This window comes from Gigantopelta aegis, chromosome 9 (genome assembly GCF_016097555.1).
Source record: "Gigantopelta aegis isolate Gae_Host chromosome 9, Gae_host_genome, whole genome shotgun sequence".
NCBI classification, from domain to species: domain Eukaryota; kingdom Metazoa; phylum Mollusca; class Gastropoda; order Neomphalida; family Peltospiridae; genus Gigantopelta; species Gigantopelta aegis.
The window spans coordinates 3686644-3707845 of record NC_054707.1 but is presented as its reverse complement, the minus strand read 5'-3'; the positions used below and the strand labels follow the sequence as shown (position 1 = coordinate 3707845).

Genomic DNA, 21202 nt, shown 5'->3' with positions numbered 1-21202 from the left:
TGTAGTATAACACAGCTATTTTTATTTTCTTTCTTGTGTTTTTTTATGCATGAATTATTTTTTGAAATCTGGCACAACTAGGGTTTTAATTACAATTTCTGGGTATGTAAGAAGGACAAAAAAAAAATCATTATGGCCTAGAAATATTTCAGCTGGTATTGCGACCATACGCCATTATCCATTTTTAGGTCCTATTTTCTGTTAAATGTGTATCGTACATACATTCTAACGGTAAACTTGTAAAATCTTTTCTTTTCGTTTTTGCATCAACTGAAAGCTTTGATATAGCCAGAGAAATAAAACTGGAATTTATTTGTTTTGTTTAAAGACACCACTAGAGCACGTTGATTTATTAATCATCGACTATAGGATATCAAACTTTTGGTAATTTTGACAAGTAGTCTTAGAGAGAAAACCAGCTATATTTTTCCATTAATAGGAAGAGATATTTTATATGCACCATCCCGCAGACAGGATAGCCCTTACCACGGCCTTTGATATACCAGTCGTGGTGCACTGGCTAGAGTGAGAAATAGCCCAATGGGCAAGTGGAATTTAATGCCCTGGTGTACATTTGTGTTTCTATACTCTTCAAAAGAAGAAACGCAAAACCACATTGTCGTAACATTTGGAGAATTGATTTAATTATTGAATGGTGAGTCCGATAATTACCAAATGTTGCAGGATTGTTCACAATGAAGTCATATAGTGATAGGACACACCACCAAGGTCAAGGTCATCAGTCAATACCGGGTTGGCCTCCGCTTGTGTTGACATCCTCAAGTGTGACGTCCCGGGGGATGAAAGGCTGCTGCCATCGAGGGGCTGTGGTTGTCCTGTCGGTCCAACTGGTTTAGATGCTCAATTGGGTTCATGATATCGAGGCCAGGAGGACATTAAGTTGTTGTTCTGTAGGATCTGCAAAACGATGTGTGGCCGGAGGATCTTCAATGTAGCCCTGTGCATTCAGGTTGCCCTGCACGTGGACCAGGTCATATTCTGCCAGTGTGTGATACAAGAATCTGTCCACTTCCTGCACGCAGTTTGCCGCATAAGTTCACCACGACGCCTATACACGCGACATCTTGCCGTGAGCAGAAATCGGGACTGTCACAGACAGGATGAATCTGCACCACTGCAGTCGGAGTCGATGGTGTTGTGGTGTTAAGTAACTGGACGTCTGGCACGAATTCCAAAGTAGGGGTTCAGTTCTGGTCGGATATCCTGCCACAAACCTGGTATGAGAAGGCTGTGGAGGTGTGATAGTCAATCGTTCCCGAAGGTGGCGTACCCGGATGTAGCGGTCCTGCCCGGGGGTAGAGATGAACGGTCCCACAGTCTGGAGATGGTGCACATGGAATTCTGGATTCGCCTGCGTCTAGTCGGCCGATGGCATTGTTTCTCAGACGTGTATCCCATGCACTTTTATACTGTCGGTGTTCATGTTGCATGTGCAGACAACGCACGTGCAGTGGTGACATGGTTTGCATGTGGCTTGCGTTTTTGCGAATATTCACATTTTGAAACTTTATGTAGCTGCGTTTTATCATGTAACCGTGGGAATGTGTTTGGGACATGCAATGACCTTATATTCACAAAGCATGAACTAGGAAAAACAACATAAAATCGGAGTTATACCCATTTGTACCCTTTTGCCTTGAGTATATATATCTGTCTGCAAATGTGCCAAGGTTTCATCAAGTCATATTCTACAACATATTCTTAAATCCTCCACCATGTGTGAAGTAAACATCGAGACCTGCCTGGGTTTGGCACCGAGACAGGACATTAAGTGGCATTCTGCACAGGGCACTTACAGCACAGAACACTATTACATAACAGAAGATGTATCACATTCAAGCAGCTATATCTTGCCAGTGCATTAGCCATGCTACATGAGATGACCTCCAATTTCTGTGTAGTACTTTCCTCCAAGTAGTCAGTTGGCACCACTTTGAGAAGCCTAGATTACAGTGATGCACACAGTGAAACAATGCACATAAAGCTTCCAGGTCCATGGCTCAGGTTACTTCCTGCACCTGAAAATGCTGCTACCATTTCGGAGAATGACAGGAACTATGCACCTCATCCTTGACTACGAACCACCATAACATATGGCAAAGCCATGATATTCAGCGCACAGCTCGGTGGTAAATCCGGAAATATGTTTTCTCGGTGAAAGAAAATAAATGTTAATAACAGGCACAAGTCATCAGTTTGTTAATGGTCAGTTGAAGAAACTGTATAAAAAGCTAAATATTTACTTTGGATTATTACAAATGTAAAATTTAGAGAGATTGGGGTGTGTGTGTGTGTGTGTGTTAATATGAACTTACACTTTCGGAAAAAATTTATTCATTCTTGGTGCTTATGCTATTAAAACATCTTTAAAAAAACCTCAACAAAACCCATGGGAAATAATTTGTTACTTACTGATATTTACTTTAACAGTCATCTACATTTTGAAAGTTGAGTGAAAGTTTCTTTGGAAATTTCAATTTATTTTATTTAAAGTAATACGAAAAGTATAAACCATAAAACTAACAATTAATGTTTGGTTACAAACAAATTCTGTTACAAGTCTACTGTAACAGAAAATTAGAAGTAATGTACATGTAGTAGTTCTTCATAATATTAAACCTTTTCATGTTTACTGATATACACGTATATAGCAGGTTTGCTTTGACCTATTGAATCAAGACAATATTTTTCCCAGGTGGGATGTAGACATATGACTGGTGCATATAAAAGATCCCTTGCTGCTTTTTTTGGTAGGATGAATGTAGGGTGGCAGTGGGTCTATCTCTCTCTCACTCTCTCTAATAAGTATCATGTTGCTTTTCAATTTTTTGTTTATCTCATTCGCTAATGTTTCTCTTTAAATGAAAATCCCCCCCCCTCTCTCTCTCTCTCTCTCTCTCTCACACTCTTTCTTATTCTCTCTCACTATCTGTCTCTCTTTCCATCTCTCTCTTTCTCTCTCTTGCTCTCTCTCTCTCACTGTCTTTCTTATTCTCTCTCACTATCTCTGTCTCTCTCTTTCCATCTCTCTCTTTCTCTCACTATCTTTCTTTCTTTCTCTCACTATCTCTGTCTGTCTCTATCTCTGTCTATCTGTCTGTCTCTCCTCCCTCCCTCCCTCTCTCTCTCTCTCTCTCTCTCTCTCTCTTCTCTCTCTCTCTCTCTCTGTCTCTTTCTCTTCATGGTCCATGCAAGTTTTTCCTTTGTATATACACATGTATTTTGCACCCAAATCCCTCTTAGTAAAAGTTTGTTTTGTTTAATAACACCACTAGGACACTGATTTATTAACTATCAGCTACTGCATGTCAAACATTTGACAATTGGGATATGTAGTCTTCAGAAGAAAAAACTCTACATTTTTTCCCCATTGGCAGCAAGTAGCCTAATCTTTTATATAAACATTTCCACAGACAGAACAGCACCTACCACAGTCTTTGACATACCAGTTGTAGGGATTGGCTGGTATAGGTGAAAAACACAAACAGAATATGGGTCCTCTAAGAGGATTCGATCCCTCAACCCAAGAACCTCAGGCTATGCCCTACCAACTTAGCTAGATCCTACCCCATTTTCCTCTTAAAGAGCTTGAGTGTCTTATTAACTGCTCATAATAAAATGTAAACTATTATTTCATAATTTAGTTTGACAGTTTATGAAGGTAATTAACCCACTGTTCCCCTAACTTTACCCATAAAAGAGAAAAACAGATCTCCTTTTAGTCTTACTGTAACAATGTATACAAAATTAAAACGTTTATCCATTTAAAATACAATTAGTAACAATATAAAATACTATACATAACTAAACTGCATTAAGTTTGTTTTTAAAAATATTTTCTTTAATTGTAAAACAAGAGAGATCAGTTACTTCTGCAGAACTATTTCATGAAAAAGTTCTGTTTTGTTATTTGCAAAAGAAGATAAATGTTTGGCATAAAAAGTAAAGTGATGCACTTGAAGATTGTCTGTTATTTCATCTGCAAACTGTGTGAATCAGTGAAGTTGATGGTTTAGGAAGATAAACGTTTGGCATAAAGAGTTAAATGATGTACTTAAATGTATCTACAACTGTCAAACATGCAGAACATTATTGGCAATAAAAAAAAGATTTAAGGGTTTCCATTTTAATTATTCCTATCAAATGAACCGTGACTAGTTTGAATAGATTTATATAAAACATTTGTGATCATATCCAGTTACATTGATTAAGACTATCTTTGTACAAGAAAAAGATGAACTACCTTTATATCATTTACAAAATATACAAATTGCATATAGTCTGGATGGCAATTAACTCTCTGAATAAATGTATGAAGCATACACAGAACCATCAGTTGTGATCCAGTCAGTTTATATCAAGTCTATATTTGTGCTAGTAGAACATGAAGAACCTAAATATTCCTATTGAAAAAGTGTTGACATGAATACCTTTATGAAATATAAGCAGAAAAAAAACACCTATTTGTGATCAAACAGTTTACATCAAGATTATATTTGTGTTAGCACAAGATGAAGAATATAACTAGTCATTATATCATATACAAATTACATGCAACTTTGATGATAATTAACTCTGATATCCATGCTACCTTTTACCAATAAGTTTCAAGTGTCTTCACTCATGTGAAAGAGATTCATATTTAAAAGCAATAAAACATTCCACACACATTTATCATCATCATCATCAATGTGCAAACAAAAAACAAAAACAATACAACAATTACCTTCAAAATGTGTTGAAATTTGTGAGACAAGACAACAGGAAATGTCGAAAGGAAAATGACTGCCTATCACCCCTAAAAGAAGACACTCTTCAGAAGAAAGACACAGAAATCTAGGCTGTGTATCCCAGAGTCCTGCAGTGTAACTAGTACCGGACCTGTCAACCAGCCAAGGACAAGCTACCTTATTGAGACGTACAGTGGAGGAGCCGTCTGCTGCTACAACATACTATAGTAGCAGACAACAGTCGCTGGATCATGGGCAGATCTCATTTCACTCCTGTCCCCAAAATAGCCGCTATCACAATTATGCACACGGGGATGTTCCCAGGTATGCAGTCATGGGTGCTGTCCTGTCTGTGGGCTTGAATGGCGCCAACAGAGGATTGGATGACAAAGATGTCCATCCTGCATGCATGCACACATACACCAGTATAATATGCCATGACATTCCTATACTAACTGCCACTCTTTAATCAACACCACATGGGTCAGATGATAAAAACTGACTGTAAATAAAGCTTTTTTGTTTCTTTCCCTGTCCATTGATGTGAAATAGTTATACTTACATGTGAACGTGACAAACAACAGTCCTTGGTCTGACACTGAGTTTGTGGGGAACAATTACGAGAAACTCTTATGAGCCAAGACAGGTGGTTAAATATTCAAGCAACCTGACCCTTGAGATACCTCAAAGAAAAGCAAGCCCAGCAGCTAAAGATATCTCCAGGTAAGCAGCACAGGTTGGTGATGTTTATGATAATTATTCACAGAACTGGATTTCCACAACTTTGCATTGTAGGTCTGCCACGCTGTGTTAATAAACTGATAAAAATCTTTAGCCACAGCTGCTGTGTGAGTATAAACAAATTAATTACAAAATACCCTAAAACCTAACTCATTCTCTCTATCTTCATAAACATTAGAAAAAAACCCATCAAACTTAACTCATTTTCTCTATCTTCTTAAAGATCAATATTTTGCTTTGAATCTGATATAAAAGTGCTTTAGACGTTTTTGCTATGACTTTTTCATGAAGTGTCATAAAGGTTTTTGTTTTGAGTATGTCATAAAGTGTAATAACAGATACAATTTAACATACCCTTATATTTATAATTGCTACTGACAAGTATAACAGAATGTTTGCTTCCAAATAGTAACTGACTAACAGTCATTTTGTCTGACATATTTTTACAATGGTAAAATTCTTTATCTTTGTAGGTTTAAATGTTTTTGGTTTTGTTAAGAAAACCCACATTTCACTGGAAAAATTATTTATTGATACAAAAAGGTACATGTAGTATCATTAATTCATATTATAAGTATACATGTATATAAATGAGTATTAAATTTTTGTTGGGGCCTTAAATGCATTGACTGCAGTAGTCCACAAATTAAACAAATATTAGACCACCACAAACAAAAGTGATTTTACAGTATATCAATTATTTTTTTTCTTCTGTTTAAATTCATTAGTTAACATAGTAAAAATAAAATGAAGTTTTTAAATTATTGAAATATTGAACAAGGCACCAAGAGATAATTAATTATATTAAAAGATATTTTTGAAGTATTGAAAAACCAGAAATTACAATGAATATATCTTGTATGTTATAAATTATGAAAAAACCTAACATGCCAGGACTGTGCATATATATATATATATATATATATAACAGATGCTGAAAGCTCATTATTTGACTACTATCCAAGGATTGAAATAAAGGCAACTGTTGCTGTTGTGGCAGACTTCCAAACTGTGAAACAATTAAGATTTTGTGATAGTGCTGTAGTGTAAATATTAAGCTAAAATATATTTCCCTTGATTTTAGTACATGATGCATTATAAAATACATCTCATATAGAAAACTGTGGTAGATGGTTATCATACAGTTGAATACATGTTTACAAATGGGAGTACACTTAACAAACTGTACCATACATACAAGTGTATGTGTATGTGTTTTATAATTAAAAGACACTTTTCTGTCTTTGCTGTAATTGTAACAGGTCTTTGACTAAAAGAGCCTTTTCAATGATTAAAATTACATATTAAAACATTTTCTTGATTAGAGTACTGTAGTGTTTCTAGTAGCTAAAAATTCATTTATTTCCTAATTTACATTTTTTCTTATGTATAAAATTATTGGGAGTTAAAATTCATTTCAAACAACTAGGAATGCATTGAATATATACAGACACTGATATTCCATGAAACAATGTAATATATTGTTGTAGTCATCAAAATGGCTCTATTAGTTAGAAAATGGCAGCAAACTCAGACACTGATATTCCCTAAAACAATGTAATATATTGTTGTAGTCATCAAAATGGCTCTATTAGTTAGAAAATGGCAGCAAACTCAGACACTGTTATTCCATGAAACAATGTAATATATTGTTGTAGTCATCAAAATGGCTCTATTAGTTAGAAAATGGCAGCAAACCCAGACACTGTTATTTATGCAAATGAATGGGATTTAGCTCAGTTAGTAGAGCACTTGCATTATAGGATCAAACCCCCTCAGCAGATATACTGTTGGTGTTTTTCTGCCCCATCACAACCAGTACCCTATGATGACTGGTATATATATATAAATATATAAATAAAAAGATTACTTGCTGCTAATGAAAAAAATGTAGCAGTTTTCCTTTAATGACTACATGTCAGAATTACCCAATGTTTGACATCCAATAGTTGATGATTAATTAATCAATGTGCTCTAGTGGTATTGGTAAAGAAAAGAAAGTGTATCAACAGAATCATACATACACGGTCAGACTTCCTCAAACAACCATGTCTATTAATTAAACATAAAGAAACTTTAAAACTGCCATAAAACCACTTTAAAATTGCATGAAAACCACTTTAACTGTTTTTTGTGTCTGTGTTAGAATGGTTTCTTTTCATAACATCCAAACTAATAGTAGTGCACAACGTATTTAAATTGAAGGCACTCTGCACTGTCACGTTATGTAAAAGTTAACACTACTTTAAAACCACCTAAATCATCTAACAGCATGGCATATACCTGCATTAAGCTGGCATCCACCTTTAAGTTTAATGTCTGTTTTCACTTAAAAGCATTTAATACCATGTTTTCGCACCACATAAAATACATCGCCAAAATACTTCATTTGCTACCACGGAGTAATAATGATAAGAATTCCACTACAGCATGGCGTTAAAAATACAAGCAGTGCCAATATTTTCAATACAAAAAAGAATTCAGTTTCTGCCAAAAGGATTCCTGTATTTGGTGTCTGGTTATCGTGACTGATGAACAACAAGCTCTATCTGCCTGCGTTTACTGCCAGAATGGAAACAGTTTCACTGATGAACTGAACAAATGGGGCGAAAACACGTAAAATGCTAAAGTCGAAACAGACCTTTAGAAACTACTATATTTCAAAGTCTTAAGTGAACTTAACACAGATTATACTGTTTGAGTATCTACATAATTAGTTTATCACTAAATTATGCAAAATGTTTATTTGTATTATATATAAAATATTTGTAATTGCAAAGATATACACACAGATATGCTTGAAGTATATGAAGACTTATTTAAATTGTTTTTATAAAAAGATAAATAACAGAGATAAGTAGGTGTATATAAAAACATGTAATTAATTATACGGATATATGTTAAGTATATAAAGATATAATATGTGAAGTATATAGATATATAAATAACATATAGGTGAAGTATACAGATATAAGTAAGTCTAAGACTGTTATATGTTAAGTATATACAGACATGTATGCAAAGTATATAAGGTAATATGAAAGGTACAGAAGATAGATAGCAGATATGTAGATATATATTATATATATGAAGTATACAGATATAAGTAAGTCTAATACTAATTCATGTTAAGTATATATATATATATAACAATGATATATGCTAAGTATATATATATAAAGATGTGTAATATGGATATATATGCAGTATGTAGAGAAATAAGATTGATATGTATGCAGACAAAGCATCATAACATAATTCTTACAGATGTCTTCTCCAGCTACTGGTAGTTAGTCTGAAATGGGTGCATACATTAACATATATTAACATATGTTAATTGGTTCTAAGCTAAATTGGATTTTTACTGTTCACTGATATTAAAAACAAACCACCTTTGGTGATATCTGCTATAAACATACAAGAGACACTAGAACTGGATTGTATCATTTAAAGGGTTTTAACTGTGCAGGTTGAGATTAGAGGTGCACTATCATAGTTACAGGTGCCATATAACTTTGTATTAATCAATTACACACACACACACACACACACACACACACACACACACACACACACACACACACACACACACACACACACACACACACACACACACACACACACCAGTAATCTTTGGATAAAGAATTCAGGAGTATCAAAATTGTATTGTGCTTTCACTGAACACGACTCTGTTCTGTATGACATGATTCACATCACAACAAATCATGTGAAATTGGCAAATTCACAAAGTTCAGCAAGTTGATTGCCAGGTGCTAGACAGGGCTACAGGTCAGAGATAGATGAGTTGAACAAAGACATCCAACTTGTCGGCATAATGTTATGGAGTGTTCACCTGAACTGAACATGTCAAATTCCAATGGCTGTCCTTAAAAGTGGGTGACAAATATTTAAGTGTGAGCCCCATAGTTGAATATGCAATGTTTACATTTTAGAGCAAAAGTTAATACATAATTTTGGTGAGAAGCGAGTTTGAGACTCCATTTTAATGTACTTGCATATAGAAGATACACATCTTGACGGGGTTTTCCACCCACTTTTTTTATTGTGAATTCTTGCACACGTCTTGAAATCAAGTCACAACTTTGTATAAATGTACAGTAAATTAATGTACTGAGATGCAATTCTGAATAAACTTCAGATACAGGAATCAAAGGTCATGGGAAATGGAGCTTATTTTTATCAAATGTAGTAGAAATATGAGATTTGCTTATGTTAAGTTCACAGGAACATTTATAATTAAATAAGGTTTTATGTAATAGCAAACATTACCAATTATGTTACTTAAGGATGAGTGATATTATTTATATTGTACTTTATATATAACTTGGAAATAGCTTAAAATATTGAAAATATCATATTTTGTCATAAAACAGAGACACAAAACAACACAAAGTAATCTATTTTATAATAGTTCTGAATTAAGGATATTACTGACATTCTGCATTTAAAAATGGACAATGCATTTTAAACTGCTAAGTCTTATACCTATTATGATTTTTCAAGATCACCAATATTATGAAGATGTATGCAGCTGAATCCTAGATCGCACACAATGATTTTTAAAAATGTAATAAAAGTAAAAACTAAATTTCAAAACTCATTCACAAGCTGTAAAGGTTTAAAGAAATTATTCAAACGGGATGTAACATTAAGGGAGTGAGCATGCACAATGGTGGATGAGGGTAGATGATTGCCAGTAGACTGGTACTCGACTATGTGAATGACTGACAGTAGACTAGTACTCACTCATCATCACCGCGTGCACGTCTGCGTCTGCGAGCCTCACGACGCTCTTCAGCAGAACTCATGATTGGTCAAAATTGGTCAACTAACGAAACTCTGAAAAAAACAAAGCATAACCAACAATGAACAGACAGGCAACAGATAAATGAGAAAGAAATAATTGGTCAACCAACAAAACTTTAAAAAACACAACAACAGCCCAAAACAGAACTCATGATTGGTCAAAATTGGTCAACTAACGAAACTCTAAAACTCTGAAAAAAACAAAGCATAACAAACAATGAACAGACAGGCAAGAATTAGTGCAAAAAAAATAACTGGTCAAGTAATAAAACTGTAAATAATAATAAAAATTGAGAACATAGCAATCAGTGAACAGACCAGTAACAAATAAGTGAGAAAGAATTGATTGGTCGACTAATGGAACTCTGAAAGCAAAACATAACCAGTAATAAATAGTCCTGGTCAAAAATACAAAGCATAACCAACAATGAACAGTCAGGCAAAAATAAGAGATAAAGAAATAATTGGTCAAGCAACAAAACTGAGAAGAAAAAAAACACACCCTCAAAACAGAACTTATGATTTGTCAAAACTAGACAACAAAACCCCTGACCCCAACTAAAATAAAAATGTACAAAAGCCAACAATAGAGAGATAAAAAGAAGTGAGAAACAATGACCAAAATAAGTTGAAAGACAGGAGGAGCTGCCTAATCAGGACAATGGAGGCAAGACATGGCCTATTGGTGACGTGCTCGTCTAGTGTGCAATCTATCTAAGATTGATCCTCATCAGGGGTGGGGGTGTTCATTGGAGGCTCATTGGGCTATTTCTTATTCCAGCCAGTGCTCCACAAGTGGTGTAACAAACACCAAGGAATCTATCATCCTGTCTGTGTCAAGGTGCATATAAAATATCTCTTACTACTAATCAAAAAGATGCAGCAGATTTCCTATCTGGTTATCTGTGTGATCCTTAACCATATGTCTGACTCTATATAACCATAAATAAAAATGTGTTGAGTGTGATGTGATGTTAAATAAAATAGTTCTTCCTTCCTGATCACAGATGCATGTGTGTGTGTGTGTGTGCACGTGCACATGCGTGTGTGTCTTTGTGTCTGTGTGCGTGTATGTGCAGAAATTGTACAGGGAGTCTAGCAAAGTTTTTAGGGGGTTGGACCATGCTTCTATAGAAAATACATTGAAGAAAGGAAAATATGCTTGGAGCAGGGGGTCAAACACCCAAATTCCCTCTTCCCCCTTTGAACATGAGCCTGAATTGATGGCTTGACACCTAAAGCTGGTGGATTAACACTTAAAACAGATGGCTATTTATTATAAAACAATTCATACTACCAGAGATTTGGAGAAATAGTAAACTTAACATCCAAGACAGGTCACTGCTAATTGAGGTATGGTATTTGCTAATTAAAGATGGCTACTTATGTGGGACGGTTTCAGTATATTTCAGTACAGACATTCAATTCAAATCTATTAGAAAACTCACAGTCACTGTGACCCAATACATATTAATATAAATGAGATTTCATTAAAATTTACTCATTAGTAATTTTTCATTACCTACTCAGGGCTCTGGGTGAGCTAAACATTTCGCCTAATTATCTATTAACTTTAAAAATGGCAGAAATCGACAGGTTTTTTTTTTTAAATGTCAATTATTACATAAAATTATTTCGCCAAATTAAAATAAAGTTTGCCAACTGCTTTAAAAATTGACAATTGGCAAATTTGGTGTGTGCCAGAGCTAGCCCTGTTACTTGTTTTGTAAGTTTCATTACTAAGTTTATTTATTGCAAATATTTTCAGATATAATGCTAAAATGTATTTGTTGACAACTAACAAAAATGAACCACACATTGACACCTACCTACCAAGTCATTAAACTTGCTCTGGGTGGGAGCCAGTATCATGAGGCGAACCCAGTATCTACCAGCCTTGAATCACATGACTTAACCACTACTGTTACACCACAGAGGCCAGCTGTGCCATTGTAACATATTGTACTGTCTATGCACATCTGTTGTGAACATCCTTGATGGTGTTTTGTCTATAAACATCCTCAGTACCATACAGTTATTATACCACTAGCCTTAAAGCTCCAATGACGAGCAAGTATTAACGTCTCTAACGTCTCTGTGGAGAGGTGTAAGACCACATATAATAAAATATAAAATGAAATTTGAGCAACTACAAACATTAGGAAGGAAGGAAGGAAATGTTTTATTTAACGACGCACTCAACACATTTTATGTATGGTTATATGGTGTCAGACATATGGTTAAGGACCACACAGATATTGAGAGAGGAAACCCGCTGTCGCCAATTCATGTGCTACTCTTTTTGATAGCAGCAAGGATTTAATCAATGTGCTCCAGTGGTGTTGTTAAACAAAAATAAAAAACCCTCCCACACCACCCAAAGGAGGACTGCCACTTCCTCCTGTATTTGGCAAATACAGTTTCAATGCACTGTTAAATCAATAAAATTAAGGAATTTAATTTTTGAAAATACTTTACAAATCTACTTGTGTAATGCCTGTAATACTAACAGCAGAATGGCTGCAACATCCACCAGCTGTAACATAACAACAATAAGATAGTTTGTGTATGAGTGTGTGTCCATGCTTACCATCTGGTACTCCTCAAGTTTTGCCACCTGATACAATATTAAACAAATCACTGACATGTATACTTATAAGTAAACAGGGAAGTGGAAGCAATTAACTACCACAAAAAGAAATATGATAAATAAACTCAACTTAAAAAAAAAAAATTCCCCTACCACACATACCAGTACACAAATTTGATAAACATTTTGCATCAGCAATTGAACAATAAAAATACAGACTACAGACTTGACTTAAACTGTATTTACGTGCCTATATCCTTTCACGGTTCAGGCACATCCATCCCAAGCCAAATATCTGGCATGACCAGTGTTTGGGTTATGGGACAGAACACACTACAGAGCATTTACAAAATATATACATGTGTATAAATATACATATAAAACTTATAAACAAGGTACGCACCAAAAAACCCATCACTATTAACTAATGGCTTAATAAAAGTTTGTTTTGTTTAATGACACGAGTGGAGCACATTGATTAATTAATCATCAGCTATTGGATGTCAAACATTTGGTAATTCTGACATTTGGTAATTTTTCTTAATGTAGCAAGGGATCTTTTATATGCATTTTCCCACAAACAGGAAAGCACATACCATGGCCTTTGACCAGTTGTGGTGCACTGGTTGGAATGAGAAATGGCTTAATAATAACAAATGATGTTAGAATTTTACAGAGATCTGTTCTAGAATCAATGAGGTATGCAGGAGTCATTGTAATTCTTCTTTTATACCTGTTGAATTTGCTGCAATTATTTCTCTATGCAAATTTTTGTGGCTAGTGGGTATATATAAAATTGCTCCTGCCCTTCCCCCATCCCTCCCAATCAATAGGATCAATTCCAAATAGCTATTACAACCCCTGCAATTGCCCATGGCAATCGGCAGTGAAGTGGAGATTTCTGTGGAGTTTTTAATTTTTCACAGCATTTATTTTTTGCAAAGGTTGTTTTACATGATAAAATATTTCTCTACTAGAAATGGATTTACAATTAGCGTATGCAAATAGACACATGTCTGTCTTCATTATTAAAAAAACCCCATTATTAATAACAATAATTAAATTATTCAAAATGGGCTTATGATAGTATACTAGTAGGCCTGCACTAACAAAAATGCTAATAATTTTTTTTTTTTTTTTTATTGCTGTCCTTAACAACAAATGCCAGAATCATATAATAACAAAAGAACCATTACAAATAACACAATAATTAAATTATACACTATTTTAATGAAAAGTACAGATAAATAAATTCTTCTTTTTGTTTATTGTTGCCCTTGACAGGCGTCTGAAGATGATATCAGGGGGAGGGGGGCTATTTATCAATTTTATTTTCAACTGGTGGAGCCAATGCATTATCTTCAGACACCCCCCATTCAACATCCCACTTCCACTGTCTATGAATGCCAAACTCATATCATAAAAATACATTACAAATAACACCATCATTAAAATATCCAAACTGGGCTTATGTTTGTATACTATATGCCTGAACCAACAGTACAATATAAACACTGTATACTAGAATTGCATTGCATCTCATCTCATCTCTCTCTGACACAGAAAGATAACAAAGATATAATCTTTCTCTCCTATTCACAGAAAAAAAAGGTACTCCCCACCCAGGTGTGTAGATAAAGACGGCACCCTCCCCCAAGTCCTCCCCTGTTCTGCTATAGACCTATTTCCCATAAACACCCCCATACCATCTGAACAATTTACTTCATTACAGGATAGAATCTCTGCTGTAAGTACTGTCTGCCATCTTGTTTTTGCATTGCAGGTTGCCATGGTGCCAGCGGTGCCGGTACAGCCAGTGAGGAAGGCTTACTAAATAAGGCATTGGCATGGCCAACAAGGAGCTATGGAGGAAGCTGATGGCCTGTCTGCCACTATGAGAGGAATGCACCAACCAGAGCACATATTGGGTTTCTGTTTTGGTGCTTTCTCCAGCACTGCTCCATTCCCTCCTACGCTGTGTGCGTGTATATATACTAGGACAAAAAAAGTTTTCCAGTTTCATACCACTGCATTGTACTTAAATAAAAGTAAGCTACATTCAATGATGTTACAGTTACACAATTCATTTTGTATTGAAAATCTCCTGTTATTTATTACTGACAACTGATGCCTCAATTACATCCAGTGTTGGATTTCACTTTGAAAGTAAAGTTTTCTTTTATAATAATAATAATAAAATAATAATAATAATTTTATTTAATGAGGGTGACATGTTTAGCACATGCTAATCTTCCACTAAGCCCCCAGCAATACATTAAAACACTGGAAAAGAAAATACATGTATACCAAGTACTATACTATACTATTTAAGGATATCTACCAAATAGCTAAACTTTTTTGTCCTAGTATATATATATATAAACCATTCAACACTCTTATCTGGAGTTCAGTGCACAACCAGATGTGCATATCTTTTTAAAACAGATTTTTGTTTACCTAATTCTGTTATTTAGTACAACGAGGCATAGTGTTTTACATAACATATACATGGTGTTCTAGTAAACATATCAAATTAATAACGTACATGCTTAATTCACAAATGAACATTTTTCAAATCACTAGACACTACTTTTTACATTTGAGACCAAATTATATAATAAAATGAGTTTAGGTTGAAGGATCAAATTCCCTTGATGAACAGATTGGGTTTTTCCAAACTGGTATATCAAAGACTGTGGTAAGTTCTGTCCTGTCTGTGGGAAAGTGCATATAAAAGAACCTTTGCTGCCAATGGAACAATAGTATAGGTTTCCTCTAAAACTATATGTCAGAATTACTAAATGTTTAACATTCAATAGCTCTAGTGGTGTCGTTACACAAAACAAACATTCACTCTATAAAAGTTCAACTTTCACCTCACATTTGGTTACGCATAGTCTTAAATAAAACCCATTATATTTTTCCATTAGCAGCAAGGGATTTATCATATGCACTTTCTAATACAGGACAGCACATACCATGGCCTTTCGATATACCAGTTGTGGGGTACTGGTTTGGATGGGGGGAAAAAACAATCAGTGAATGTATCCACCAATACAAATAATAATTAATAGTGAAAACAAAAGATTACCACCTACATAGACAGAGAGAGAGAGAGAGAGAGAGAGAGAGAGAGAGAGAGAGAGAGAGAGAGAGAGAGAGAGAGAGAGAGAGAGAGAGAGAGAGAGAGAGAGAGAGAGAGAGAGATAGAGAGAGAGAGAGAGAAAAGAGAAAGCGAGGGAGAAATAATGGTACAAATATTACTCAACTGAAGCAATCACAACTCATGTAATACTGTTTTTGTTCAAATTAAATACCCAGAGCTCAGATAATTGTTTCCGAAACACCAAACTAGACACTAACTTACTGTTAACAACCATAAAACAAATCAATGAGGTTCGGTGGGGTGTATTAGGGACGCAATATGAATGAGACCGAGATTGGGGTGGATCTATTGGGTGTATTAGGGATGTGGTATGGATAGGGTAGACGAAGGGGTTGTTAAGGAATAGGAGACACTTAGATTAAGTATGTTTTTAAAAAATGAATTAAATGAAAAAAAATTACTGTATCGTCTCTAAAATTTATAAATTTCCTCTTAATTATTTTAAATGTTCTGAAATATAACACCACTATTATTAGTATGATGACCATGAATGCTGTTCAGTACAATCATCAGTAACAAAGAACTAATTGTACAACAATGACTTTTTGCACTTTACAAGGGAGATCTTCTATATATACATCTGGCCAAAGTACCGGTACTCCATTATAAAATACAACATGAGGTCCAAACAATACTATTCAGTGTGCTCACCATGAAGCATGAACAACTATGTTTTGCATTTTACAACATTGGTTTTTATACACGGTATGCGTTTTGCCAAATGACAGAAAAGCTGACAATTGCCATTAGAATCTATATATACCAATGAAGCATAACATCTATCGTCTTACCAGCACATGCACTCTCTAGGATGCGGTGAAAATGACAGAGCCTGTCATAAGACGTGAAGTATTAGTGCAGCAGAAAATAGCACATTTGTTCCATTTGGCACCAAGAAGGCACAACATTTATTTATAGCAGTTATGATAGTGCATCCAGAAAATATCAGCATTATCTTAATATCATAACGAGGTGCACAAAGTTATTGTTCATCTTGTATGACCTTTCCTCTTAATCCTATTTCAGCATTCTGACACTGTATCATGCAGCATTAGAAATAACAAACACAGTTTGGGATAAAACAAACAAACATACTAGCAGATACATGCAGCTATTTAATCGGTTTAATCTAAAACAGGTAACATCTTTTCACAAAAAAGGCCATACCTAGGGGATGTTGAGTATGCATGCACCCAAACAGACTCACAAGGTTTATTTAAAAAAGAAAGATTTACAAAGCGAGTGTCTTTTACAATGTCAACACCCACAAAGGTCCTTTTTTAAGAGATACACCCCCCACCCCCACCAAACAAATAAAATCCTATGTCCAGGCCTCTGAAATATGTCAAAACATACTTAAATATACACACCTATTTAATATAAATTTTAAAACAAATCATTTTTAAAACTTGGCAGCATTTGCTGTCTCAGAATATTGTAAGACAAACAAACTCTGTATCTGACTAATCTCACGAGGTACATGTTTTCACTTAGCTATATAAGTAAGGAAAAAAATCATGTCTTCTCTATTAAAAAATAGTTTTAAAATAATTATGGATAGATGATAGTGGAAATAAAGTGTTATTACATAAATGAAACAAAAAGAAATCAAACATTCTTACATAAGAATATAATGTACTTACATGTACGGTATTAGACAAATTCAGAAGAACTTTCTTTAAAATTTCAATAACTAATACAGGTACAGACATGTGAAGGTAATAAAGCTGATAATAACAATTTAAAACTTGGTTCCTTGTAAGAAAATATTAATCAGATAAAAACCCAGAAGACTTACTTGAAGAGAGAAGGAGGCTGCCTGCTGCTACTGTCCAAACCACCGATCAAAAAGAAACCAGTGCTACCTTCTACTGCACTAATATTTGTATAAAACTGTACTGTTCCAAGAAATAAGCAGAAATAAGGGTCCACTGTAGCCGGTACACTGCGAAATGCTACAGTGTGAGTTACTGCCGAGTGCTGGTTTAGAAACTAGTACCACATGTCAAGCAACAACAGACAGACACATGCTCAAATTCCAAGAAGGGCAAACTTATATATGCTTACACAAGCCCACCAGATCAATGCAATGACCAGATATTAGAGAATCCTCTGTAACCAGTATAACTACATCCAATTTAGGTTTAAAATCTACATTAATTAGTTAATTACATGAGATCAGGTGGCGGAGGGAGCCCAGGAAGACTCAACTTGTCTCAGATTTCACCCGTTCTCGGTCTGGAGTATTTGTGGACTCGTTGATCTTGATGCTTCCCTGCCATTATCTGGCTCCTGATAAGGAAGTTTTAAATAATATTTTTGGTGAGATAAATGCTGACATCGTGCAGAGGTGGCTAATCTTAAATTACCAGTGAAAAGATTCCTTTATTGCACACATTGAATACCAATATATAGTCCATGTGAACCAAATATACTTCCCAGATAAAAATTCCTTTATTGCACACATTGAATACCAATATATAGTCCATGTGAACCAAATATACTTCACAGATAAAAGATTCCTTTATTGCACACATTGAATACCAATATATAGTCCATGTGAACCAAATATACTTCACAGATAAAAGATTCCTTTATTGCACACATTGAATACCAATATATAGTCCATGTGAACCAAATATACTTCCCAGATAAAAGATTCCTTTATTGCACACATTGAATACCAATATATAGTCCATGTGAACCAAATATACTTCACAGATAAAAGGGTATTTTATTTTGGCCATAATAAAATAAATGCTTGATTTTCATCCAAATTTAATTTAATTTTTATTTTATATTTCCAAGACTTTGGAAATACCACACATTGAGCATTATATATGTTTAAAGGACAAGAAAAAAGAAATCAAGGGCAACTCTTTATCCTTGAGGTGGGGGAAATTGAAAATCCAAGATTTATTTTAGTATGGCCTGTAAGTTCCTGGAAGATAAGGGCCAGATTTAGTTGAGTCAGTTCAGTGGTTGCTTGAGGTGCTTGCGTTGCAGGATTGAACCACCTCTGAGAATCCATTCAATTGATTCGATTTTGTCTCATTCCAACCAGTGCACCACAACTGGTCAAAGGTCATGGTATGTGCTTTTCTGTATGTGGGAAATTGCATATAAAAGATCCCTTACTGCATTAGAAAAACATGTAGTGGGTTTTCTCTAAATGACTACATGTCAGAATTACCAAATGTTTGACATCCAATTGCTGATGATTAATAAATCAATGTGCTCTAGTGGTGTCATTAAACAAAAACAAACTTTAACTTTGCAGAAACATATAGGCCAACCTAAAAACAATGTTTGTTGTAACCTGGCTGACTGAAAAGAATTATTAAGTATTACTGCTTTATTAGTTTGATTTTTAAGGATGGTATTGGTATGATGTTTAAACAAAATTATATATGTTACATATATTTTTTCTAACAAAATTCTTAATATTATATTCTATTTGGTAAAATTTGTTTTGTTTATTGACACCCACTAGAGCACATTAATTAATTAATCATCGGCTATTGGATGTCAAACATTTGGTAATTCTGACACGCTGTCATCAGATGAAACTAGCCACATTGCTCCTAATGTAACAAGGGATCTTTTATATGCACTTTCCCACAGACAGGAAAGTACATACCACAGCCTTTGACCAGTTGTGGTGCATTGGAACGACAAAACCCCTCAAAAGTTGAATGGATCCCGTGAAGTGGTTCAATCCTGCGATGCAAGCACCTCAAGCGAGCAGTCAACCAACTGAGCTAAATCCTGCCCCTCAAATTCTATTTGGATTCTTAAAACTTTGTCACAGGAATCCATGGGAATCCAATTTTAAAATGTACACCTGTACTAAATGATTAGCAAATTGAGAACTTGGTGCTAATAATATTTGTTTTAATTATTATATTTTCTAATAGATATTGTCTGAAACACTGAATTTCACATCAAAGGTTCTGGTATGTGCTATTCTGTCTTTGGGATGGTGCATACAAAAGATCTCTTGCTAATAATTAAAATAATGTAGCAGGTTTCCTCTCTAAGAGATCCAATAGCTGATTAATAATCAATGTGCTCTAGTGATGTTGTTAAACAAAACAAATTTTTAACTACCAACAGATTTTATTAGAATCTAACAGAATCTTCCTGATTTTAATTTATGGGAAAATTTCCAAATTCCCAATAAAAAACAATGTTTTCTTTACTAATTTTTCATGGTTCTATGTTCTACATCATCTCTGATAAAACACTCCAAAGAGAATGCATATTACTATACAGTGATCATCATATTTGTTATTCAAGCAAAACCAGAATTCAACATGATGTGCAAAAACATGAAAATGTTTACATCAACAAATCATTTTATCACCATGGCTGTTTATACTTCATACTTATTCACTGTAGATTAACACATATTAATGGTCCTGACATGCCAAATTCGCTTTCTGTAACGTACATGATTGCACCTTGAACCCACGGTGGACCCATTGAGCTATTTCTTGTTCCAACCAGTGCACCATGACTGATACATCAAAGAACATGGCATGTGCTATCCTGTCTGTGGGATGGTGCATATAAAAGATCCCTTGCTACTATTGGAACAATGTAGCGGGTTTCCTTTCTAAGATGATACATCAAAATTACCACATGTTTGACATCCAATAGCTGATGATCAATTAATCAATGTGCTGTAGTGGTGTCGTTAAACAAAACCAACTTTTTTTTCTTCTGCTGAATGTTATATTCAAGAAAATATAAGGTTTTTCAGAATGTTTTTTCTAAGTCTAAAACTAACACCATCTATAAACCTTATGTTCGAACTGCGGGGCGAGTCGTAGACCCAGTGGTAAAGTGCTCCCTTGATGCGCGGTCAGTTTGGGATCGATCCCCATCAGTGGGTCCATTGCGCTATTTTTTGCTCCAGCCAGTGCACCACGACTGGTACATCAAAGCTGTGGTATGTGCTATCCTGTCTATGGGATGGTGCATATAAAAGATCCCTTGCTGCTAATCGAAAAGAGTAGCCCATGAAGTCGCAACATCGGGTTTCCTCTTTTAATATCTGTGTGGTCCTTAACCATATGCCCGACACCATATAACCATAAATAAAATGTGTTGAGTGTGTTGTTA

The 21202-nt window shown here is 34.8% G+C and overlaps 1 protein-coding gene and 1 long non-coding RNA gene across 20 annotated transcripts in view; one reads left to right on the top strand and one right to left on the bottom strand.

Moving 5' to 3' along the window:
• LOC121382258 (troponin I-like) overlaps positions 1-21202 on the bottom strand; it is a 98482-nt gene that overhangs the window by 49669 nt on the left and 27611 nt on the right. For 11 of the 19 annotated variants that reach the window (XM_041511796.1, XM_041511795.1, XM_041511807.1 and 8 more), the window contains exons 3-4: positions 10260-10352; positions 8758-8787 (exon numbers count right to left, since the gene is read on the bottom strand). In XM_041511796.1, the coding sequence (XP_041367730.1) occupies positions 8758-8787; positions 10260-10321 (92 nt within the window). In that variant the 5' untranslated portion in view covers positions 10322-10352. Of the gene's footprint in view, positions 1-8757; positions 8788-10259; positions 10353-17873; positions 18279-21202 lie in introns of those variants that run through there. The other 8 variants (XM_041511801.1, XM_041511809.1, XM_041511812.1 and 5 more) reach the window with 4 other exon arrangements.
• LOC121382260 lies at positions 5272-15075 on the top strand. Its single transcript, XR_005959137.1, has 2 exons — positions 5272-5474; positions 14693-15075. It is a non-coding gene; the product is annotated as an uncharacterized LOC121382260 (long non-coding RNA).